The sequence below is a fragment of the Loxodonta africana genome, chromosome 10 (genome assembly GCF_030014295.1).
Source record: "Loxodonta africana isolate mLoxAfr1 chromosome 10, mLoxAfr1.hap2, whole genome shotgun sequence".
Classification (NCBI taxonomy): Eukaryota; Metazoa; Chordata; class Mammalia; order Proboscidea; family Elephantidae; genus Loxodonta; species Loxodonta africana.
In genome coordinates, this window is record NC_087351.1 from 110,351,479 (window position 1) to 110,377,654 (window position 26,176).

The window sequence follows — 26,176 nt, forward strand, 5'->3', positions numbered from 1 at the left end:
AGATTCAAACTGCCAACCTTTGGGTTAGCAGCCGAACACTTAACTCCTCACCACCAGGGCTCCTTTCCCATAATATAGCCAATAAAAACACTCCAGGAAAAGAATGCTTGATAAGCAGATTACCAGCAGGCGTGGTGGGCCCGGGGCAGACTCAGCCTGGTCTCCCTGTGGAACCCCAGAAAATTGTCCTATTATTCATGTCTCATTTTCTCACCCACCAACTGTGAAAAAAACAATTTTCTTTTCCACTTCCCGAGAAAATGCTACCCAGAATGGCTAGCTTATTATTATTTTTATTGAATCCAGAAGCAGCTTCTAGTGTAGACCAAGTCTGGTGAAAAAAGCAGCACGTTGTTGAGGAGGTGAGGGGACATGGATCTGGGGGCAGGGAGCAGGTCAGATAACCAAGTAATAGTGGTAACAGGGCAGCAGTGTTCACTGCAACAGTCATCAGAATCTTCTGAGAGTTAGATGCATGGAGGGATTCGTTATCAGGTAGCATATCCACCATTACTACGATGAGCAAGTTATAGAAAAAGGTAGACAGTAAGATGGAAAGACATTATTCTTTATAAATAAAAGGTGCATTTGTGTCAGTATTCACATTAGAAAAATATACATTGCTTGAAATAGACCTTCGGAAAAAACACATACAAACACAGGACTGTGGTTCTGACTGGGTTTCACGGACAGGGCTCAGCCCCCATGGCAAGGAAGGCCTCCACAGCTTCTGGCGGCAGACCCATCTGCAGGGCAGACCCCTCCGCCTCGGTCACTATGACAATGTCCTCCTCCCGGGTCACCACTGTACCTGGATGGGATAAGATGAGCCCATCTGAAGTTTGAATAAAAATCTGCTCCTGTCCCTGAGAAAACAATTCGTGGCACCCACTGGTGATTTCAAAAGCCATGGCTTCACCTACAGCAACAATGTTCTCCAGCTCTGTCTCCTGAGCAGGCTCCTCTGCCCCACAGGAGAACTGGCTCCAGTCCCCTACGTGGCTTTCAAGACCCGTTGCAGCTGACTGCGACCCATCCAGGCCAGGCTGAGGGCCTGGCCCAGGAGCAGTCGTGGAGGCATGGTCTACCTGTAGAGCCTCTGGGGACAAAGCTGTCTTGGGCAGCGGGGTTGCGACATCAGTGAGTGTGACAGTGCTGGGGCTGGGCTGCGGGCCATCTGGGCGGCAGGTGCACTCACTGCCAAGGTTCCCAACCCCTGCACTTCCGGCCCTACCAGACAGCAGGGACCCTGGCCCTCCACTGGACACGAGGGTGCTGCAGAGGCCTGAGCCACCTGGGCTGACCCCAGCACGCTGGCCTGAACACTCCTGAGTGTCCTGGGCCAGCTGAGTGTGAAGGGCCAGCCCACTGGCAGCCCGAGGCAGGAGAGCCGAGCCCACAGACCCACTCTGGGCATCTATGTCACCAAACACTCTCAGCTCCTGGCTGGCAGGGAGCACATTGCAACTGCTGACAGGACCCGCCGTCGGATGGGCTTCTCCACAGGGGCAGGATGAGTGCCCACTGACTTGAGGGCCACGACCTAAAGGTTCAGAAGAGCAGGATAAGCACCTATGTGTCAAGTTATGGCCTCATCACTATTCACTCTCCAAAATAAACATCCAAATTAACTCTCTTGCCAACAAAAAATCAAAACATAAACTCCCCTCACTGTGTGGGGTTGGCAGCAAATTTGTTGTGTATTAGTCCTTCATATCTGTTCAACAAGACAAATATTGCATTAAAAATGTGTTCCCAGAGCCCTTTAGCAGTGTAATTTTTTCTCTACCCTGAACGAGTGACAGGTGGTTATGAACCAGAGGGCTTTTCAAAGCCGGAGTGTCCACCCTTCCGACCCACTGTTGGCCTCATGGGGGATGCCCAAGCCTCCGTACCTCGCAAACACCTCCCTGGGCAATCCTGACACCCCGTGAAGAACCACTGCCCTGGACATGAGTGGCTGAAGGGCCAGGAAGCCCCCTTACTCATCACCGAGTCCTGCCCAGGCCACAGTGCGGGGCACACATCAGATCCTCGGGAAGTGCCTGTGAAATTATGCTGACTGCAGGATAATCGTGGATGAAGCATAAAGGGAAAATACAGGCTAATGAAGGCGGAGGGAGTGCTACAAACCAGGGCCCGGGGAGCTTCACTCTCCTCCTAGGGACTTATACTCCCACTGGGGTGGAATGAAGTCCTAAGTTCTAAAGCAGAGAAAGCCTTTTCCAATTTGAGGCCTTTGGATCAGGCAAGGTATCGTCAGTTCTCGAGGATTTTAGAAAGTTGTATAGCCATTCTCAGTGTGCCATACTGTTCAAAGTGTCTAGTTGATAAGCTCTGCATAGAGCAAGACTAAAAGCAAGGACATGTCTTGTTCTCAAGTGTCAAATAACAGCCTGATATTTAGAGACAACTCTCATGAAAGCCAAGCGACACACAGAATGCATTCTTGGTCCCCAGCCCCTCCTCTCAGATCTACCCAACCCTCTCTGGACCCTCCTGGGTTCAGTCGCTCACTCCAGGAGGTGGCTCTTCACTTCAAAGGGACTCAAGAAAACCTCAAAGACCTCAAGACTCACAGGGAATGAATACAGAACATAAGAACACTGGGAAGCTGGGGCACAACTTTTCAGAAACCAGGGGTCTCTTAAATCGAGCCCTAGGGGCATACACTACATTGGGGGTCTTACCTTCCCTGGCAGCTGGAACACACTCAGTCCTGGGCCTCTCCTGGCCTCTGCTGGGGGCAGCCAGAGGCTCCGTGGCATCCTTGGGCACAGACTCTCTTCTGGTCCTTTTCACCGAGGCCAGCACCTCCTCTGTGATCTGTGGAGAGAAGACCCAATCGCTGGTGGTAAAGGTGAAGAAACAGGCCAACCTGCCCTTCTTCCCAGAGAACAGTGTCATGAGCTTAGGAAGCCAACCCACGATCATCCAACACTGGACAAGGGACAGCTGGGTGCCTACCCAGCTCAGGCCCACCTCACTTTCCCGCTTTTGTCCACCAGCCTCCGCCAGCTCCGCCCTGTCCGTCCCTCCGCCGGTGCGCCTGCCTGGAAGGCCATCTGTGTGTGTCGCTCTCTTCCTCAGGAACTCTTCTGTGATTCCCAATGACTCTGCAACCTGAGGAGAAATGGGCTTTTACGGACTGAACTGTGTCTCCCCAAAATGTGTTCGAATCTTTATCCCCATACCTGTAGATGTAATCTCATTTGGGAATAGGGTTTTTTTTGTTATGTTAATGAGGCCACAGGGTAAGTCTTAAACCACCACTTTTGAGATCTAAAAAGAGCAGTTTAGGAACAGAAGCAAGCACAGGTGGGGTAAGATGGATGCCATGTCACATGAAGGTCGCCAAGCACCCAGGAATAGAAGTTGAAAAGCGACAAGAACTTTCCTCCAGAGCAGACAGACAAAGACTTTCCCTAGAGCTGGCGCCCTGAAATTAGACTTCTTGCCTCCTAAACTGTGAGGAAGTAAACTTCTGTTCTTAAAGCCACCCACTTGCATGTCTCTGTTACAGGCGTACTAGGGAACTAAGGGGCCGAGAGAAAGGGATGCTTTAGCAGAAACCCACGCAAGTACCCAAACGCACGTCAGTACAGAAGAGTTAAGGACTGAATTTGGATCTGTGACGTCCCTTCAAGCACGATGGAAGGAAGCGTAAAGTCAGACAAAAGAGCTGACAGAATGGATCATTACTGTCGCTCCAAAGAGGCCATGGCACAGTCAGAACCGCCTACAAATGACGGATCTGATGGGGCTCCTGGCCTTCATGCCCTCATTTAATTTACAGCTTAGAAACCCTGGAGATTATGACTGTCCACTGGGGTGACTATGGAGGCTCAGCAGCAAACCTCCTATCTTTTTAATATAATTTAAGGAACCAAAACAAAGTTTTATTAGGGAATACAGTAAATACTGAATTTGTGTAAAAGTAACAACCACCACAAAAAGCCAAAAACAAACAAAAAACCATGTGTCATATTCCAGTTTGGATCAAGACTTCTGGCTACCAAAGAGTAGTTACATACTCTATAAAGTGCTAATTCTGCAGAGAGGCCGACCTGCGGGCTTAACAGATGCCAAGGGCAGGTAAAGGCAACGTGGCCTTCTTCAGCGTTCCTTATTGCTGGCCACGTGGTGGTTAATGTTTTAAATAAACAAGGGATATTTACAACCATGGCATTTCGAGAGCCAGAAAGGGCAATGGAATTCAGTGCTCTCTTTGGACAGAGGTGGAAACTGAGACCCAGAGAGGCCCAGTGGCGCTGCGATCAGTGTCTGGGTCAGCCCTGAGCATGAGTGGGCTGCGTCTCCGTGCGCCTCCTGGTCGCACACTGTTGAGGCCCCGGAACAACGATCTGAACACACGATGGGCTCCACCCTCAGCAAAGGGTATTCTCCACAAGTCAGACCCACATCAGTTCAAAACATGTTTGTAAAGAAGCCAACATTGCTAAGTGCAATTTGAAGGTGACAATGACACTGAAACATGAACTGTGTCAAAATGACCACACTTAGTAACTATCACTCCCTGTACAGCCCGACCCTAAAAACCTACATGAAGAAAAAAGCGATCCACCAAGGTATTCATTGTGACCATGAGTGAGCAGGAGGCTGATGGGGGCTTTAGCTCATCTGCACTCCTGAGTTTTACACAACAAGCATTTGTTGCTTAAGAAAAAAATCCATTTGATGGAAAAAAGAGCTAAAAAGATGTTGACTATGAAGATGTCGCTACTGAACACACCCTCTCCCACTCCCCTTTGCTGATGGACACCCTTCTTTTGGCTAAGAGCAAAGCTCTCCTGCCCACGTGAGCGCGTTACCTTACTGTTGTTTATTTCCAGGGGCTCCAGGGAACAAGGACCACAACTACGGAGGTAATCTTGACACATCTTCTTAACCATCTCATGCAACTCTTCAAATTCCTTATACACGGCTGGGAACAAAGGCTTTGCTAGATGACTCCTTCCGACCTTAGTGAAGATACAGATGGCCAGAAATATTTAAGCCCGGGGCAATGATACGGAAAACACGGAGGAAGTTTAAACTACGGAAGGATATGGCTCCTCAGGCGTTTCCTTCCCTCCCCATAAGAACTGGCTGTGTCCTGGAGCTGTGTTCTGCGCTGGGGGAAAAAGGAATGGGGCCCTTGCGATAACTGCAGAGTGGAAAGTGGGGCCACCTCCAGGAAGGCAGCTGAGGGATCGGGGAGGGCTCAGGAAAGCCAGAGGATGTGTGTCCACGAGCCTGGAAGGCAGGAGGAGGGCCAGCCTTCGGTTCTGAGGGGCACTGCTAGCACACAGGGAAGCCATGCCGGTGCCCCCTGGACTATGCTTGCCATCGGTGGAGTGTGGGGTGCTGGCCCCCCAGTCTCACTGCCAGAGTGGGCTCACCTGAGAGCAGAGCCCGAGGTTGTGGGGTCCACGAGGGCAGATGGGGCTGGGAAAGAAATGTGTGAGGGCTGGCCGCGGTTTGCAGTGGCCCCTTTTGCCGCCCCCTCTCCCTACACTAACATAGTCCAGCGAGACAAGTGGCCAGCCTGAGAGACCCTGCCACGTGTCATCTGGTCCCCAGCCAGGCACTTGGCCGTGACCAACAGGCTCCTCCAGCTCTGTCCCAGAGACAGAACAATGCCAAACAGCCAGGCTCCTTCTAAGGTCAGTAACTTGAAACCAGCCCGGATGTTGTTTAGAAGACTCACCTTCATCAGAAGAAATTCATACACGGTCACAAGCGAAGTCAGCTGAGGCAGAGCCGGCTCCACCACATCTTCCTGGTCACACTGCTGGGGGAACTAGAGAAGAAGGCAGTTGACATCTCTGAACCCCCTTCAAGAGTTTCTTAACAGCCAACAAATTGATGCAACACAGAACATAAAAGATGGACTGTGTCCAGGCCCTGGAGAGCCCACACTGTGATGGGAAACTATGGGTCCTACCCTCTCGGGTTGGCCAACTAGTGCAGAGACGAGACACAAAGAGAGGAGCCATGCCACAATGAGCAGCGGCACGAGTGAGGCGGGAGCCAGGTGAAGACAAGGCTGTCTGCTGGGCCTCAGGAGGAGAGGAGAGTGGCGCAGTAGAGGCAGTGCCTGCGGGACTGAAAGGAAGTCCAGGGCAGGATGCAAGGGGCCCGAGGGCTTGGATTTCTTTCTACAGGTACCAGAGGAGAGAGATTTTGGCAGTCATTGGAACAAGGGTGCAGAGAAGGGCCCAGAGGCAGCACAGTCAGGAGACCTGGGCTCCAGAAGATGTGGACCCAGGCAGGACAGCAGGCATGAGGGCATGGTGGACCCAGGCAGGATGGAGGAGGCAACAAGGGCACAGTGGACCCAGGTGGGATGGAGGTGGGCATGAAGGCACAGTGGACCCAGGAGGGATGGAGGTGGGCATGAAGGCACAGTGGACCCAGGTGGGATGGGTGGGCATGAGGTCATGGTGGACCCAGGTGGGATGGAGGAGGGCATGAGGGCACAGTGGACCCAGGTGGGATGGAGGTGGGCATGAAGGCACAGTGGACCCAGGTGGGATGGGTGGGCATGAGGTCATGGTGGACCCAGGTGGGATGGAGGTGGGCATGAAGGCACAGTGGACCCAGGAGGGATGGAGGTGGGCATGAAGGCACAGTGGACCCAGGTGGGACGGGGCAGGCATGAGGACATGGTGGACCCAGGTGGGATGGAGCAGGCAAGAGGGCACGGTGGACCCAGGCAGAATGGAGGTGGGCACGAGGGCACGGTGGACCCAGGTGAGATGGAGGCGGACACGAGGGCACAGCGGACCCAGGCAAGATGGAGGCGGGCACGAGGGTACAGTGGACCCAGGTGGGATGGGGGCGGGCATGAGGGCACGGTGGGCCCAGGCGGGATGGGACGGGCACAAGGGGGTAGAGTGAACCCAGGCGGGATAGAGGTGGGCATGAGGGTACAGCAGACCCAGGCGGGATGGAGGTGGGCACGAGGGCACGGTGGACCCAGGCAGGATGGGGCGGGCACAAGGGGTAGAGTGGACCCAGGCGGGATGGAGGTGGGCACAAGGGCATGGTGGACCCAGGCAGGATGGGGCAGGCACGAGGGTATGGTGGACCCAGGTGGGACGAGGTGGGCACGAGGGCTCGGTGGACCCAGGCAGGATGGGTGGGCACGAAGGCACAGTGCTCAGGGCTTAGACAGCATGGACAGGGTGGGCGGAGAAAAGGAGAAAGGGGAGTCAAGATGCCTCTGAGGCCCCCAGCCTGGACACCTGGGCAGACAGAGCTCTTGACCATGTGCAGGTAGGACAGGAAGCCAGCTTGTGAGTGGAGAAGGTGGTACTGTTCAGACGTGGAAGAGGCTGAGGGGTCTCCAAGGCACCAGGGCACCAGAGGGAGATGTTTGCAATATGAACTCTGCTGCTCTGGAGGGAAGTCGGCACAGGAAGTAAGGGTGAGAGTTGGCTCAAGGCAGATGGCCTGTAAAACCAGGATGGGTGAGGTGCTCCAGGGAGGCAGGAAGTGAGGAGAAGCTGAGAGTCTTAGAAAGACAGTCTTCTGAGGCACAGGGAAGAGATAGCGCCTCAGAGGTCATGAGACCAGGATCAGGAAGAGAGGAGCTGCAAACAACTATGTTAGGGACTGAACTGAGTCCCCTCAAAATATGTGCTGGAATCCTAACCCCAAGGCCTCTGGATATAATCCCGTATGGAAATAGGGTTTTCTTTGTTATGATAATGAAGCCACAAGTGTAGGGTGTGCCCTAAACCTAATCATTGCCAAATTATAAAAAGAGTAGATCCGACACAGAGGCCCACAGGGGGAAAAACAGGTGTTCAGGTGCCTGGTGAGGACTGTCTGCAAGCCAAGGAGCCAGGACATCTGGGGCTGCAGACAAGGAAGGAATCGGCATGGCCAAGGCCCGGATGTGACTTTTAGCCTCCAGAACTATGAGAAAATAAATCTCTGTTCTTTAAAGTCTGCCACTTGGGTACTTCTGTGACAGCAGCCCTAGGACACTGAGACGAACTGGAAGGGGTTCAAAGGAGAGGCACAATGCTCAGAGAACAGTCAGAAAAGCCAGAGGGAAACTTTTCATTTGCAGGACAAGAATGTTTAATTATGAATTCCAAAACCCTGGAGGTAGAGAGCCCTATCTAGTCCACCTCTACAGGTAGTGTGGAAAGGTCAGAACATAGGGGTCCCTCGCACAGCCCGGCCTAAATTTCGAATGAGCTTAGTGCCAGCCTCCAAGGAGCTCCTCAGTCCTCGGCCGGCACTCAGCCCACCTGAGCTCTGCTGGGCAACTCCTGGTTTGCACTCGTCTTTCTCCCCGACCAGAGTTTATACCGTGAATGTGGGGGCCACATCTACCTTATGACCACTATGCCCTCAACACCTAGAGCAGGGCCTGCCACTTGGTGGACACTTGGTGTGTAAATATCTGTTTCTGGAAAATTCTCATCTCTAAGAGTCAGATGATTGTCCTGTTTAGAGTCCTCAAATTTTCCGTGTGACAGGTGTAGCCATGCAGATCAAGTTGACATTACCCGCACATAAGAGTCATTGATGTGCAGACCAGCTGGCTTCACCAACCCCAGAACGCCCCTCACATACCCCTACTGGGTCAGCACCAAACAACCTGGATTCACGTTCTCATCTGCCCCCTGCCTGCTAGTCATTTAACCTCGCTGAGGTTCAGGTTCCTCACCTATAAAGTCGGTAGAGTGGTTGCTGTGGAATGAATGAAGTGAGATGAGCCTGAGAGAGTGGTTGTTATGGAATGAATGAAGTGAGGTGAGCCTGAGAGAGTGGTTACAGAATGAATGAAGTGAGTTGTTCCAGGGAGAGTGGCTGTTATGGAATGAAGTGAGGTAAACCTAGGACAGCAGTTGTGGAATGAATGAAGTATGGTATGCTAGGAGAGTGGTTGTTGTGGAATGAATGAAATGAGGTGTGCCTGGCACTTAGCACGGTGCACCAGGGTTTGGGCAGTGGTTAAGCGCTTGGCTGCTAACCAAAAGGTCAGTAGTTCAAATGCACCAGCTGCTCCATGGGAGAAAGATGCAGCAGACTGCTTCCGTAGAGACAACAGCCTTGAAAACTCTATGGGGCAGTTTTACTCCGGAAACCCTGGTGGTGTAGTGGTTAAGTGCTACAGCTGCTAACCAAAAGGTCAGCAGTTCGAATCCACCGGGCACTCCTTGGAAGCTCTACGGGGCAGTTCTACCCAGTCCTATAGAATAGCTATGAGTCAGAATTGACTCGATGGCAGCAGGTTTGGTTTTGGGTTTTTATAGGGTTGCTATGAGTTGGAATCATCTCTACAGCAACGGGTTTGGTTTTTTCGGTTTTTTTGAGCTGCCACACAGAAAAGGCTTACTAAACAATGGTAGCCATTTTGAATACAAAGTGAAGGAATCAAGCCAAGGACTACTAATAACAAATCATCTGGGATCATCATTATACAAGCCCAAAATGCGAGCAAAGATAACTCACCAGGGTTTGTACTTGCAGCCTAACAATGTAACATTACATTTTGCCTAGAAAACCTTCTAGGAAACCCACTTCCTCTCTGAAAACCACGTCTTCCCCCGTGTGTAGGAGGGTGGAAGCTCTGGGCCCCTGACAGCCACTCTTTCTGAGGCCATTTGTCTCATTAATACATTATCTCAGGCTCTCTCTTATAATTTTTCACTTCTTTTCTTTAAAATATTGCCATTACCAAGCAAATACATACATTTCTAGGCAAAAACCATCTGGGTAAGTTTAGGGTCCCACTTTCCCAAGCTGATTCAATTAAACTTAATAAACCTATTTTGAGGGACGCGGAACGGGAGACTCTAGGGTCCAAAAGTCGAAACATGCTTTGATCCCTTGAAGATTTTTAAGGAAAAACAGAAAACCATTTCCATTATTTTCTAAACTGCTTTCGTGCAAACACAGGTGCTATGGATTGAATTGTGTCCCCCAAAAATGTGTGTCAACTTGGCTAGGCCATGATTCCCAGTATTGTGTGATTGTCCACCATTTTGTGATCTGATGTGATCTTCCTACGCATTGTAAATTCTAGCTCTATGATGTTAATGAGGCAGGACTCAATCTACAGGATTAGGTTGTATCTTGAGTCAATCTCTTCTGAGATATTAAAGAGAGAATCAAGCAGAGAAGAGAGGGACCTCCTAAAACCAGGAAAGCAGAGCTGGGAGCAGAGCATGTCTTTTGGCCCCGGGGTCCCTGAGCTGAGAAGCTCCTAGACCAGGGGAAGATTGATGACAAGGACTTTCTCCCACAGCTGACATAGAGAGAAAGCCTTCTCCTGGAGCTGGTGCTCCGAATTCGGACTTCCAGCCTCCTAAACTGTGAAAGAATAAATTTCTCTTTGTTGAAGCCATCCACTTGTGGTATTTGTTATAGCAGCACTAGATAACTAAGACAACAGGTTGTAATTATTCCCAAATGCATAAAGGCAAGCAGTCATGGAGCTACAGCTAAGGCCTAGGGTCATTTGGAACAAGTAAGTTTGTGAGTTATTACAGATAACACTGTCCTTGAATTCATTATATTTCATCCAAGTACATCGCAGGTGAATACTCAGTTGATCTGAGTATTTTACTTTGAAATTCAGAAAGCTAACAGTGAACTAAGACGTACCACACCAACGCAGCGCCTAAGCTCAAGCATAGGGCTATCAGGCAACGTACCTCCTTCAGCCTGGCTCTGCTCCTCGCCGCACTCTGCTCCGCTTCAGCTCCAGGGTCCACGGGCGGCTGAGCTGCTCCACTCTGCTGGAGGGCGGCTACACTAGACTTGGCAGGGACCTTGGAATAGCCGCCTCTTCTGGGTCCTGGGTGTCTCCCTGGTCCCCAAAGGGCTGAGTAACTTTCGTTTTCTGGTTCAGACACCAAAGCCTCTTCAACTTCTACAGACTGACCGTTTTAAATGAATGCACACCCAAAATGCAAAACAAAATAATCATGCTTTATAATGCCACAGGGAAAACCTTAAAGCAGAAAAATGTCAAGGCGAAAGCAACGAACTCGCAAAATTATTTCTTATTTGCATAATTATGACATGTTAACTATGATCAGTGTGTCTTAACAAAGTACCTCTTTAGGATACTGGGTAAGTATTAGCCAACCAGTAAGTCTGGGCTGACTGTAACTCTGGGGTGTTACCCAAAATGAAACAAGAAGCTTCTCTGACATTACTTTCATCTTGAAAATGCACCCAAATTTTACATTCTAATTCATAACTTATCTATGGTCTCTAAAAAAAAAAATTATTTTAATCGAGGGACACTCTTTTAAAGTGTACAATTCAGTAGCATTTAGTACATTCCATCAGTGCTATCTAATTCTATAACATTCTTATCACCCCAAAATCAAACCTTGTGCCCACTCCCTACAGCCCCTGGCAACCACTATTTACTTCCTGTCTCTATGGATTTGTATGGCTTTTTAAAGAGAATTCTGGATCTGACATTTTCCATTGCCTCATTCCTTGCCCACTCCCTGCTCTGTAAATAGGAATAATAGTACATTACACCTCCCAGGGCTGTTGGAGGGTCAGCTTTCCACAAGATGGTAGACATGTGGCACATTCTCCCCAATCTTAGTTACTGTTCTCACTGGGCCCTGAAGAGCTTGCCCTCCACATATCCAATTACAATGGGCACTTCAGGAGAACTGGGCCAGGGCTTCAAACCAGTTCTGCCTGGTTCAGTCATGGCAAACTAAGCAAAACCCAAACGGATCTGAATTTTTTAAACGTGGGTGAAGTGGAACATTAACCAAAATGGGAAAAATTACAGGTCTGAGCCCTGCTAGAAACTTAATCCCCCTTTTAGAAAACAAGGGCAGCACGCGAGTTGCATAGCAACCAATTCTTTTAATCGGCAGAGTCAGAAAAACAGCAGTGACCTGCTCAAAGACGGCGGCTGACTGCCCCACTTTGAATATGTCTTGCGCTTCACAGTCCTGGCAATAATCCAACCTCATGCATCAAGTTCCTGAAAGGGCTCACTACGACTCTTTCAAGTCCCCCATTCCAGGGCTTTGACCCGTAATTTTTCTCATTCTGCTTATTGTTCTGCTTCACCCAAATTTTTAAAAAATTGGCTCTGTTCCAATTTCACTTGGTCAGCCATGACTGAACTGGTTCAAACCAGTTGGAAGCCCTGAACTGGGTGTATCCACAGTGTTAAGCACCATACGTCCCTCCACAGCAGACCCCTCTGCACCCCAGCAGTTGGAGGGAGTGAGCTCAGGAACCCTCAGCCTCACAAGCAACCTGGACGGCCACCACTCCAGAGGCCAGATGCCTATGCTCAGGAAACAGAGTTCCAGAAGTTTCTTTTGCTCTGCTGTAGGATTCCTTTATTGAAGGAAGTTGGAAGTGCCAGGGTGAGGGTGGTCACTCAGTTTGTCTCAGACAGTCCTGGGTGTGTCTGCTGCTCCTCACCATTAGGAACCATGTCCCTTTCATTCTCAAAACATCCTGGTTTGGATGATAAACTATATGGTCACCCCCACCCCAGCACAACTTCAGAAAAATAGAAAAGTTTTACAAAAGTTGGGTTTCTACCAGTAATCAGAGGCTTAGAACCTCCTAAGAGGTAGGCTGGTCTAGAGTGTGGGCTTTGGAGGGAGAAGACCAGGGTCTAATCCCCACCCTGGGCAGATTCCTAGACATGCCACGACCTGAGGGGGAGAGAGTCAGTCATCCCTGCTGAGGCTCAGGGCCCTTATCTCAGGTAGGAGGCATGACGCCTACCTTTCAGGGCTGTCGTAGGATTGAGAACATTTATCTAATCCTCCTAGCACACAGACTGCCTAAAGTAGGCATATAATGCAATGCAAAACAGGAAGCTATTATTGTTGTCTGTTATTAGGGTAATGCTACAGGGAAAGGTCCTTTTTTGAATGCTAATACAAAGGCCCCCCCAAAGTCCTACACTGGATCTAAATACATATCTCCTGGGCCCAGACATGTCTGCTCCAGCCCTCAGACCCCTGTTCACTGCAGGAGCACTGCAGTGTCCCCAGGAGGCAGGCACTCATTTTCCACATCTTCCCTGTCACTCATTCCAGTGCTGGCTTTTCTATCGAATATTTCAAATGCTACAAATTAACGTTATTGTAGTTATCTAGCCAAGAACACAGCCACACACACACACACACACAAAAATAACAGCAAACACAGTCAAAGGAAATGGAAAGTGGGATGAGGGGTGACTGACAGAGACCTGTGAGGCATGTTCGAGTGACCCGTCGTTTTAAAATGACTCACACTGGGTACATCACATAACACAGCACGCGTGTTCACTGACCAGAAATTCCAGTAAGTAAATTTCGCTGTGGTAATGTAAACTCATGTTGACTTCTATCTGCTTTGTTTTATGGGAGTCTGGGAAGGGAAGAATGGGGAGAGGAAGCACTAAGCAGCATGTCACTGGTGACGTGCCAGGAAGCACCACCTGACCGCCTCAATTCTGACCTTCCCCAGACCCTGTCCTGTCAGCGTCAGACTGGAGTGCGGTTTTATGGGCTGGCTTTCACTAACCAGGACTGAGAACCTGTGGCTGGGTTCCATCAAATGCGCTCACTAGATCATGCTGACGAACAGAAGTGCTCAGGGCCCTTTACGACACCTGTCTTCCGCTGGCTGGAAGCACTGCAGCCAAGGGTGCAGGCTCTAGAGGGGGCAGGGGCTCGACGATGACAATTTTGGTCCTGCTCAAGTCTCTGCCTGAACCCTCATCAGACATCATCGAGGTGAATTTAGAATGGCAGGCAGGAAGGGACAGGGTAAGGAGACTGTCACACAGACAGAAAGGTTACCTGCAGTCCGGCCTGGGTGGACTCTGCCTCTGCGGCATGCTGTGAGAGGACCCCTTCCTCACTCAGGGTGGCGGGGGCGGACGCTTCCAGGGAGACCGGGCCAATGGCCCTGTGCTCTGCACATACCTGAGGGATGCACCCATTGGCTTTCTCAGACAGCAGCACCACGGCCTCCAGCTGGCCATGGCCTGGGTTAAGTTTGAAATGCCGGGCCAGCCCCCCCTTTCCTATGTACGACTTTTCACAAGTCTGACACTTAAAGGTTTTGGGCCGCAGAGAGCAGCTAGAAAAGTCAAAGGGTGCCTCCTTTCCCCTCTGGTCTTCATCTTCCTCCACACTGAGTTCTGAGTAGTCGTCAGAGTCTGATGGGTGGCCATCAGCTAAATCCTCCGTCTTGATGAATTTGTAGTCTTTGGCTTTATACTTGGGAGGCCGAGAGATCCGTCCAGAGCGGGTTTTCACTTTTAACGATTTTTTCAGTTTCTCAGTATGTTTTGTATGCAAGTTGGAAATAAACACATTTGCTGAACTGGGTGAAAGAGACGTTAATGCCAGTGGGTTGGAGGCCGGTGGAGGAGCCGACGTGGCTCCCTGTCCACCTGGAGCCTTGGGGGCCGCGGTTCGCTTCACAGAGACTGGGCTGAGGGTGGGCAGTGGTCTCTGCAGAAACACCTGAACGGGAGGCTGAGGTGGGCTGCTCAGGTGACATGGCTGTGGCCCAGTTTTCACCAGGGGCTGGACCCTGAGCAGCTGAGGACTGGTGACCCCAGGGTCCAGCAGGCTGTGGTTCCTTCCAGGCGGCAGGTTCGACCGTGCCATTCTGGGCTGGATGGCAGCCAGCGGAGGCAATGGTCTCTCGCGGCCTCGCGTTTCTGCAGATGTTACCTTGACACAGATGGCTTCCAGTTGCTTAAACACAGAAACAGGAGAACAGGAAAGAGACAGACGCATTACGCTTGCGAAGGTATTGGCAATTTTGCTCTCATCTTAAATCCACTATTCAAATTCTTTTTCCAAATTATAAAATACATCTTTCGTATATGAAAATATAATGTACCTGTACTGCTTAAGGAAGTGTTTTTTCAACTTTTGTGACCACAGACCATAGTAGCACATTTTATATCACAGCCTAGCATACACGTACATAAACATTTGCTTATGCTAGTGAAATACAAATTTCATAAAACTACTTACCATTTCTATGTTAATGCTCTCTAATGTTATCCATTCTGCATGACTTTTTAAAAAATTCTAGTCATAATCCACTAAATTGATTTCATGATCCAGAAATAATACAGTGAAACCTGTGAGAGCCGGAACTTGACTGCCTTGTTTTTATGGGTCTGGAAAGTTTTCTGCCTTCGACAGGGTGCATTCTTACCCCTTCTCTATCGCTTGTTTTAGTGGAAAATATTTAAGTCTTTCTTCTCTGATGGGTTTCTGCCTCACACAGGTTCCGGCTTTCACAGGTTTTACTGTAATATCCTTTTTTATTGAGTTCTTAATACAACATATTGACTCAATTTAATATGTGGGCTCGTTACGTATATATAAAACAGAAAACTCACTGCCATCGAGTGGATTCTGACTCATAGCAACCCTACAGCACAGAGTAGAACTACTGCAGAGGGCTTCGAAGGAGTGGCTGGTGGATTCAAACCGCCAGCCTTTTGGTTAGCAGCCGTAGCTCCTAACCACTGTACCACCAGGGCTCCATATATATATGTGTGTGTCTGTGTATACACGTGTGTGTGTGTGTATATATATATATTTTTTTTAATGAAATTCTTAGGAAACCAAAAAGCCATAAAGAACAACGTATCCCAAGGCCTTAAGACACGTCTCATGACCGGTACAGGTGAAGCCCTCTACTATTGCCAACCTACGTGCCCTTCTCCCGTCCTCCCCAGGTAAGCTTTACTCTGGACACACTATTTGCTATTTCATGCACTTTAATATTTTAGCTGCATACATGGACATCCCTGGTAAATATGTAGTTGCAGATTTGACACGTTTTTAAACTTCATATAAATGATATCATCTTCTGCAACTTGACCTTTTTTTTTTTTCAGTTTGTTTTTCTCACTCCCTTTTTTGCTGTGAAAGCCGGCGTGTTGTTGGACGGGACTCTTGGTAACCCACTTTCCCTGCAGGACAAGTGCACCATTCTCCTGTGGGTACACCAAGGAAAGGACTGCTCATCTTCAACAACCTCTTTTTTTTTTTCAATCCACCAGAAGTTTAAATGCATATGCCTTTTGGCCCAGCAATTCCGTGCTAGGATTCCACAGGAAACACTCCCACAGGGACAAAGGTGTGTGTCCTAGGAGGCTCAGGGCAGCACTGAGTCAACAGCAAAGCACCCTCCACTGGGGAGGGCAGCCTTCAGCATCCCACAAACATTTACTGCGCAGGACCACATGCCAGACACTGTGACAGGAGTTAGGGATACAACAAAACAGACAAGGCTCCTGCCCTCACTGAGCAGAAATAACGGGCCTCTTCCTCCAGGGAGCGGAGACGGACCGCCTAACAAGATCACTCACCCTGGCACTTCTGACACTGGGCCAGGGACTCTCTGTGGGGGCTGTCCTGGGCATTGTAGGAAATTTAGCAGCATCCCTCGCCTCTGCCCACAAGATGCCAGTAGCACCCCCCAACTTGTGGCAATCAAAAATGTTTCTAGACATCGCCACAAGTCCCTGGTGGGGCAAAGTCACCACCGTTTAAGAACCACTGATCTACAGCCACCAGAGGCTCTCTTTGGACTCAGCTCTCTACCAAGTGGAAAGTCAATAAATATGGCAGAATGAAAACCCTCGCTGCAATCACATTTGAATACATCTCTTGTCTGAACGACTTACTAGAAATACAGACGATTCAACACTTCGGTTTCTGAAGAAGTGTACAGAGCCGGTGCCAGTGCCCCGCGAGCCTGCAGTGTCCCTGGGCCAATTGTGGGTCAAATGACAACTGGATTTACTTTACACATCTCTCCAGATCCATGCTGTTTCATTTTACTACCAGTCAGTTAGAATATTTCTCTAAACTCTTGGGACATCATCACATACTGGCATTAAACACACATACACATCAAATCCTACTGTTTTAGGATTATCACAGTGGCATTGCAGGTTATAAGTAAGTACTAACTTATTTATAAATAAATTTAAATAAGTAATAACTTATTTATCTGCTCTCCAGACTGGCTTACCATGTGGGTACTAACACTACTTTGTTATGTTTATTTCTTTCAACAACCTGAAAGAAATAAACAGAACATTTTATGCCCTACACATAAGCTACCTGAGCAGAGTCCTAGCCACACCCTTGAGGAGGTGGTGGTTCCCCCACATGCCTCAGTCACCTGCACACCTGTTAGATTGGGACCTCCTGGGATGGAGCCCGAGATCTGCGCTCTCAGAAGCTCCGCTGAGATTCTGAAGATGACAAGGTTCCCTAAGAAGGGTGGGTGGGCAGGCAGGCAGGCAAGCAGGCAGAAGGAAAAGCCGTGACATCATGGCACAGCAAGCAACGGGAAGAGGAACACCCCAGGGATGGCAGGCTTCCAGACGAGGTGATCTGAGGGGGCCTTGAGGGCTGCGTAGAATGTTCGCCAGGTAAAAAAGGGCATTCTAGGTGTAAGGGAAAATGTGCAAAGGCATGGACGCTGGAGAGAGAGCACAGTGTGGTGGAGGGAACTGGAAACGTCTGTGTGGCTGGCGTGCGGCAGGGGCGAGGCCCAACAATAGGGCAATGTCTACTTGGTTTGTGCTTCTGATCCCCACTCTCCCCACAGTGGCACCTTCTGCCTGGGTTCTCTCCTGTGCCTCCCTGGAACCCCTCCTCTCCACTTCTGCATTTTCAGCTCAGACCCACCCTTCCAAATCTGGTTCAAATGCCACCTCTTCGATCAAGTCTCTAATCTCCTCAGCCAGAAATAATCTCGCTTTTCCTCTAAATGCATTTCATCCTGTACCTATTATCTTTTTCTTTATCTATAGCTTTCTGACCTTGTCTAGAAGTTATCTGGGTCAAAGCACACATACGGCTTACCTTTGTGGACACTGCGCAGAGCTGGGGCTCAGAGTGTCAGGTGAATGGGCACAAAGGCACCACGTTACTATGAATGCAGGCAGAACTGATGCCATTCCAATTAGATTAGTGACAGAACACAGTCCCATTCTGCTGCCTACCCTTAATTAAGTTTCCTTTCATTTTATGGAAAGTGTGTAATTTTTGGACTCTTTCCCAAATTGCCACATGTCATGGATTAAATTGTGTCACTCCAGAATATGTGTCAACTTAGCTAGCCCATGATTCCTAGCATTGTGTGGTTGTCCTCCATTATGTGATCTAATGTAATTATCCTCCATTTTGTGGTGTGTTATAAATCCTAACTTCTATATGTTAATGAGGCAGGATCAGTGTGGAATGTATCTTGAGTCACTGCCTTACAAGGCTCAAATCACTCAAGTCACAGCCTTGCTTGATCACATCTTTTATCTTGCAAGAGATAAAAGGAGAGAGAAATGAGCAGAGACTGAGGGGGGAGGCCTCACTACCATCAAGAAAGAAGAGTCAAAAGCAGAGTGCGTCCTTTGGAGCTGGGGTCCTTGCATTGAGAACCTCCTAGATCCAGGGAAAGACCGATGCCAAGACACACGGAGATCTCCAAGGAACGCAGGCCCACAGATCTTGAAAGGAGACAAGGACCTTCCCCGAGAGCTGACAGAGAAAGTCTTCCCCTAGAGCTGGCACCCTGAATTCGGGCTTCTAGCCTCCTAAACTGTAAGGAAATAAAATTTCTGGTTGTTAAAGCCATCCGCTTGTGTTTCTTCTTAAGTAACTAAGACACCACACCAAATTTAAAAAGCCATTTCCACATGGCCACATTCGGCAGGCAGGGTTGGGTAGGATGTGCACAGGCCCTGGAATGCAGCCACGGCACAGTGGGGGGCGGGGGGGCGGTCTTGGGCAAAGTCACTCAACCTCTGAGCTTGTTCCTCATCTCTAAAAGCTGAAACAACAACCGTTTTGTGGCTGCTGAGAATTAAGCAGGCCAGCACAGTGCCCTCTGCACTGGGCAACCACTAAGACCCCATCCTGGGGGAACGGGGTGGGCTGTGCAATCCTCTGCAGCCTCACTGCTGTACAGCCTGTGGGGGAGACATATGATTCTTCTGCAGACAGTACAAACCAGAGCTCATCTAGCCAACCATCCCACCTGCAAATGAGGAACCAAAGTCCAAAGAGACTGAGTGATTCAAGATCACACCTCTTGCAGATGGAGTGTTTAGGCAGAATCAGACTCATCTTCCCAAACTTTAGTGACAGACAACACTCCAGTCTTGATGGCAAGCTGGATACACCCTCTGCCAATCTGTTGCCGCTGAATAGATTCCAACTCATGGCAACCCCATGCGTGCAGAGTAGAACTGCTCCCCGTAAGGTTTTCATGGCTGTGACCTTTCAGAAGCAGTTCACCGAGCCTTTCTTCTGAGATGCCTCTGGGTGAGTCTGAACCCCTTAGCCATCTGTACCACCCAGGGACTCCAGGTATACCCTAAGCTGCCAAAATCATTCAGTCAGTACATAAATCAGTCGACCAACCAGGACAATCAAGGTTTTTGATTTTTGTTCCTTACCCTCTTTCTTCTAGTGGAAGAAGCATCTCTATGGCAATTTGGGGGTGAGGAGCATCCTGTCACTAACCACCCCATTGAGGAAAAGGATTGTGGTTTTATAGATGATGTGTGGACCCTCTAGACTTGGGAGATCCATGTTCTAGATCCAGCTCTCTTAGCAGCCAAGAGCTGTGTGACCCAGGACAATTCCACTGTGTGACAATGTCTGGTAGCTTACAGAGTGCTTTTGCATACTTCATTCCTTAAGAAGTTACCCGGAGTCTATTGTGCGTCTGGCACTGTGCTCGGTAGTGGAGGCACAGATCACAGTCACTGCCACTCCCAAACTACTACAATATGCTTAATTCTGTCCACAGTCCCTGACTTCACCATTTCCCTGCCTTTAGCCTGAAAAGCTCTTTACCTTCGCTCCTTTTAATTCATTTGGGTCTCAGCTCCCAGTGTCGGGCCTACAGGACTCCTGACCCTTAACGCAGCCCTCTGGTCACTCCCAGCCCCTGCCTCATATTCTTCATTTACTGTGTTCAAGGCTGCCTCTCCTCCCCTCGGGCCCCGCCGGGAACACTAAGTGCTCAATAAATGCTGAATGAATTAGCACAGGCCTGTTCTAGGAGCTAGGCCGGCACAGGGGCGCCCCGGGCCGAGGACCCAGCGAGGCAAAGGCTCAGAGAGAGAGAGGCGGGTCCGAGATGCTGACAGCGCTGGGGCCGTGACAGGTGGGGTCGGAGAGCCGTTCCTAAGCAGCTCAGCTTTGGGGCGCCCTGAGCTTCACCACGGGCGGAGGCTGGCCTCTCGGGCCTGGCAGCTCCAAGGCCGACGAGGAGGTGAAGCGGGGCCGCGGCCGGCCGGCCCCGGGACTCAATTTCCCCAGCCCCTCCCGGTGTCTCACCTGAGGAGGCAGCAGGCGTGGCGGGCGCGGGGGCTCGTCGCCCGGGCCCCGCTGCAGGGCGGCCTGCTGAGCCGCGTCCCGCAGCCGCCGCGCTGCGTCCTGCAGCACGAAGAGCGGCGGCGGCGACGGCGCGGCAAGCGGCTGCGCCTTCGTCACCTGCTCCAGGACCCGCCGCACCTGCTCGGGCCCCAGAGGGGCCACGCGCGCGGCTCTGCCGATCGGGCCGAGGGGAGCCCGGCGGTCGCCGCCGCCGCCGTCCTCGCTGCTCTCCTCAGCCTCCGGCTCCGCGTCCCCCATGGCGGCCGAGCCGAGGACTCGAACCGGGGTCGCGGAGCCGCCGATGAGCGGCGGCTGAAATGTGCGTCACCAGAAAAGGGGCGGGCTACGGGAGCCGCGTAGGCCAAAACACATCGGAAGGCGACCGCGCCCGGCCGGCGAGCAGGGCGCAGCCACCTGCCTACACCAGTTCGCGAGGGCTGAGTGGACTCAGTAGACAGGCTGTCTTTTCTCACTACCTGTCATGGCCGTGTCTCACTGTCAGATGTCACCTCCTCCAGGAGCCGTCTCGCATCTCCCAGGCGGAGGTCTTCGGGGATCCAGAACCCACCCCTACCCCCACCACCGGCTTCGCACTTATCACACCATCCCATTGTTCTCAAAGTCACCGTGCATCGGAGTCAGCTGAATTTCCTGTCTGGGTGTGTAAATTCCTGGGCTCCACCCCGGACGTTCTGATTTAATAGATCTGGGATGGGACCTTTGTGAGTTTCGTAGGGCTACCATAACAAATCATTATAATGGACTTAAAGCAACAGAAAATTGTTCTCTCACAACTGTGGAGGCCAGAAGTCTGAAATCAAGGTGGGGCAGCCCTGCTCTCTGAAGGCTCCAGGGGAGAACTGGTTCTATTCCTTTCTCCTAGCTTCTGGGGGTTGCCAACAATCCTGGAGTGCCTTGGCTTGTAGTCTCTGCCTCCGTGGTCACAGGGCCTCTCCCATCGTGAGAAGACAAGTCATGGATTAGGGCCAACCCTAATAACCTCTTTTTTTTTTCCTCCTTTCTTTTTTCTTTTATTGTGGTGAAGATATACATGACAAAACATACACCCTCTCAACAATATCTACATAAACAATTCAGTGAGTTGATTACATTATTCAAGTTGTACAATCATTTTCACTGTCCTTTTCCAAATCATTCCACCATTGATGTAAACTCAATGCCCCCTAGGCAAAAACTTCCCCTTTTCCCCTCCCTTCCACCCCTGGTAACCACTAATAATTTTGGGCTCCTATATGTATGTATATTTTTTTATATATATATAACCAGAACACCTGTTGCCATCAAGTCGATTTGCCCCATAGGGTTTCCAAAGAGCAGCTGATGGATTCAAACTGCTGACCTGTTGGTTAGCAGCCCAGCTCTTAACGACTGCACTACCAGGACTCCATACTTGGTTCCTATGTTGTTGTTAGGTGCCATCGAGTCAACCCCATGTGCCATCCTCACAATTGTTATGCTTGAGCCCATTGTTGCAGCCACTGTGTCAATCCATCTCGTTGAGGGTCTTCCCCTTTTTCGCTAATCCTCTACTTTCCTAAGCATGATGTCCTTCTCCAGGTACTGATCCCTCCTGACAACATGTCCGAAGTATTTGAGACGCAGTCTCACCATCCTTGCTTCTAAGGAGCATTCTGGTTGTACTTCTTCTGAGACAGATTTGTTCGTCCTTTTGGCAGTCCGTGGTATATTCAATATTCTTCACCAACACCACAATTCAAAGGCATCAATTCTTCTTCAGTCTTCCTTATTCACTGTCCAGCTTTCACATGCATAGGAGGCGACTGAAAACACCATGGCTTGGGTCGGGTGCACCTTAGTTCTCAAGGTGACATCTTTGCTTTTCAATACTTTAAAGAGGTCTTTTGCAGCAGATTCACCCAATGCAACGTGTCTTTTGATTTCTTGACTGCTGCTTCCATGGGTGTTGATTGTGGATCCAAGTAAAATGAAATCATGTGTGTATATATATATATATGGATGTATGTATGTATATATATATGTGTGTGTGTGTGTATATGTGTATGTATATATAGAGAGATTTATATCAAGGAAATGGTTCATGCGGTTGTAGAGGCTGGCAAGTTCCAAGTCCATGGGTCAGGCATCAGGCTGGAGGCTTCTCCTGACTCACACAGCTGCAGAGGCTGATGAACCCAAGATTGAAAGGTCAGGTGGCAGGCTGATGGCTCACAGGCTGCGAAGGCTGATAAATCCGAGATCAGCAGGTAAGACAGAAGGATTTTCGCTCAAGTCCCAAGAACCAGAGGCCAGATGATGATGAGCCGAACGCAGGATCCAGAACAGGGCAAAAACCAGTGAGCTTTGCCAGAAAGTCCACATATATTGGATGCAGGCCACACTCCCAAGAAGTGTGAGCTAATTGGCTGCTCATAACAGATCTCATCATGGAAATCATTACATCATTACACAGCTGCCAAACTACTGAGAATCATGGCTCAGCCAAGTTAACACACATCCTTAGCCATCACCAAAAAAACCAAACCTGTAGCTGTCAAGTTGATTCTGACTCACAGCAGCCCTATAGGACAGAGTAAAACTGTCTCATCGGGTTTCCAAGGAGTGGCTGATGGATTTGAACTACCGACATTCTAGTTAGCAGCCAAGCTCTTAACAACTGTGCCACCAGGGCTCCCTTAACCGTCATGGGGGACACAATTTAACCCAGAGCAGGACCCACAACTTGCATTTTTAACGCCCCCCGAATCGTCCCCAGGTCCACCCACCCCAGACCTACAACATCTCTATCCATCCACCCAGACTGTGCCACCTTGTGGGCAAGAATTATGTATTACTCCTTTGGTGCCCAGAACAGGCCCTGAGTGAATGCATGGATGGATATGGACGGATGAATGAATGGATAGATATGGGTGGGCAAATGAATGAACCTCCCCACCTCATCCCACATTTCTGTCCTATCCATCCCAGCTACACAGCCCCATCTTCAACCCAGCTTTTCCTAATCACCCCCTGGATGTCCTTCCCATCTTGTCTTGTAGCTGCACGTGTCTTGGCTTCCCACTTCAAGGAGGTTGGTAACGCCACTCAGGTCAATGCTTTATTGAGCCCCCGCTGTCTCTGCCCCTGAGGGGTCTACAGTCTAGGCAAGAAGAGGAAGGAGAAAACTAGCATTTGCAGCACAGTACTATGAGTGCCGGAGGGCAGCCTGGTGTCTGTGTGAAGGCTCTGCACAGGACCATCATCATCATCACCAATACCCTAGTGTTGCTCACCATGCTCCCAGCAGCATGATTTATTCATGAGTAGCCTCCTTTAAGGATCTGCAGGAGGGAAGATCAGATTTGTGGAATTTGTTTCAATTGCTTAATCCTTTTTTTTATTATTATTTTTAACTTTTGAAACAAAGTCTTTCTCATCCTCCCATCCTTAGGCATCAGAAAGTTCCTTCTCTGGTCCCTAAGCCCAAGAACCCCTGTCCCCAGCCACTCCCCCACCCCAACTAGAACATGTACTCCATTTTATAATCTTTGTAGCCCTTGTGTATGGAAGTGCGTGCTCTGAGGACAGCAACCTCAGCTGCTTGTCCACCAGTTGTGTCCCTGTGACTAACACAGTGCCTAGCACATGCATTCCAAGATGTGACATCCAATGTGTCTACATGTGACTACTCTAGGTATCAGCAACTCCAGGTTCTGCTTCTAGCTAATTTTGCCCATAATAGTAACAATCTCATGAGGGGTGTTATTGAGCACTTTTGCTGCAGACTGAGTAGTTGCCAACAACTTTACACCCATGGTGTTGATATGGAGACCCTAAAACTATATGAGGTGCTTGACCAAAGTAGAGGGAGCTAAGATGGTGCCCAGGTCCAAAATCCATTTTGTGTAGAAAATCTGTGCAACTAGAAAACTGAGCTGGTTAATAATTACGGAGCAGCTGTGCCAGTTATCTAGTATTTAAGGAAATATTCTCTTTGTAACCAAGTCAATAAATAGATGTTTTTAAATTGTTCCCAAGGAGCTTATGGAAGCTCCACATTTTCAGAAATGACTGTCTGGCAAATGTCCTATAAGCCCGTCTCCTGTAAACTCCCTATAGTCACTAAGCAGTAGCTAATCAACAAAACACATATCACCAAGTGGTTACTAAAACCCATTGCCTTTGAGTCCAACTCATTGTGACCCGATACTATATAGGACAGAGTAGAACTGCCCCATAGGGTTTCCAGGGAGCAGTTGGTGGATTTGAACTGCCAACCTTTTGGTTAGTAGCCTGAGCTTATAACCACTGCTCCACGTGGTAACATATCAACAAAAACTCTTTAAGCCAATCATTGTAAAGATCCTGCTTTTGTTATCCCCCCTTTGACAATGATGTATTAATGAATAACCAATCAGAATATTGAAGCCTCCTTCCCTTCTTTGTTTCAGCCCTATAAAATTGTCTTTGAAATTGCTGTGCCTAAGATTTTGTGATGTCATTTTCATGGGCCACCTTGTTCCCAGTTTAAACTGATTTCAAATCCTTAATAAACCTCCTTCCATTTATTTTCAGACGGTGAGTTTCCTCTACAGCAGCGTGTGGATTTGAACTCCTACTTGCTGAAGTCAGACCTTAACAAATACTTGAGAAAAGAATGAATGATTTAGTAGATGCTCTCACTGGAGATTTTTCTAAAATGGCCGGAGCCTCTGTTGGATCCCGACATTGGCCCTAGGAGACTGGCTTTTGTTACACTAAACAAACCTGACCAGGCATGGAGACTTTAACCATGAGTGAGAAATTTCTCCAGCGGCTTCTGGCTACAAAATGCAGAACTAAGAGAAAGGTTTGCAAGTCGCTAGGATGTTGGAAGCTGAGCCACTGCTATGTCCAATACCAGCAGGGTCCTCCATGGTGGACAGGTTTTCAAGGAGCTTCCAGGCTAAGACAGACTACGAAGAAAGGCCTGGCGATCTACTTCTGAAAAACCAGCCAGTGAAAACCCTATGGATCACAACAGAACACTGTCAAATATAGTGCGGGAACATGAGCCCCCAGGTTGGAATGCACTCAAGATAGCGGCAGAAACAGCGGATCCAGCATACAAACGCAGCGAGGTGCTGCAGCACCAGGCAGTTTCCCTCTTTTGTGCATGCGGTCAACACGAGTGGGAGCCAACTTCATAGCGACTACCAACAAAGCTCTCTCTGGAAAGTAAAAAGTAGCAACAGGTTTCCAGATGCTTCCACAAGTGGAAGCCTTATTGGGAAATACAGCAGTCATTGGCCAGTCACCCACTCTGGGGTAGGGGTTTGCTTACTGTTTTGCTCCCTGCCTGAGATGCGGGGGGGGGGGGGGTGTCTCTCAATATTTATGGACTGAATTAATTCCAGGCTTGAATTTTCAATTCTAAAAACCGCATGAAAACTGGGGCCTTGCCTCTGGACCCTCAGAAGTCGTCTTCATTTGTGTGGCACCTCCAGCAAACTTAAGGGGGGCTTTGTTTACATCGGTTCAGACGGCCTGCGTTCCCTTTAAAACCACTTCTCATTCTTGCAGTATTACAGGTTTTTAAAGACCAACCGTTAGGGCTTCCGAAAAAAAAGACCTTCAGGCGACTGAGAGCGTGGTGACAGGAGTCCTGCAAACAGGCACGGGGATCCAGCCTTCTTCCTCCCGCCGGCCGCCTGGAACAACCTCTGAGCCGAGTCTATGAAGACGCGCGGCTCTGTTCTGTCCATACGCTGCTCTGGGCTCTCAAAAAGCATATTTTTGAGAATACAAAAAGAGACTTCCCG

The 26,176-nt window shown here is 49.5% G+C and overlaps 1 protein-coding gene across 2 annotated transcripts; it reads right to left on the reverse strand.

The window, feature by feature from the left end:
* Positions 1–20,654, reverse strand: ZNF839 (zinc finger protein 839). Of its 2 annotated transcripts, none has more exons than XM_064292952.1 (8): positions 20,358–20,654; positions 13,821–14,729; positions 10,683–10,907; positions 5,711–5,803; positions 4,833–4,982; positions 2,983–3,123; positions 2,691–2,826; positions 1–811 (listed from the first exon to the last, which is right to left on the reverse strand). In XM_064292952.1, the coding sequence occupies exons 1-8, from the start codon at positions 20,652–20,654 to the stop codon at positions 684–686; spliced, it is 2,079 nt and encodes a 692-aa protein (XP_064149022.1). In that variant the 3' UTR covers positions 1–683. The 2 variants fall into 2 exon arrangements, with proteins under 2 accessions (XP_064149022.1, XP_010587233.2); XM_010588931.3 differs by having other exon boundaries at positions 4–1,543.
* Between the last annotated feature and the right edge of the window lie 5,522 nt (positions 20,655–26,176).

Excerpts from the sequence above, each read along its gene's own strand:
- ZNF839 (XM_010588931.3), bottom strand. The coding sequence starts at position 20,654 with ATGGGGGACGCGGAGCCGGAGGCTGAGGAGAGCAGCGAGGACGGCGGC. Across the intron at positions 14,730-20,357 it reads CACGCCTGCTGCCTCCTCAG|CAACTGGAAGCCATCTGTGT; the intron begins GTGAGACACCGG and ends TCTGTGTTTAAG. Across the intron at positions 3,124-4,832 it reads TGGAAATAAACAACAGTAAG|GTTGCAGAGTCATTGGGAAT; the intron begins GTAACGCGCTCA and ends ATTTCTCCTCAG.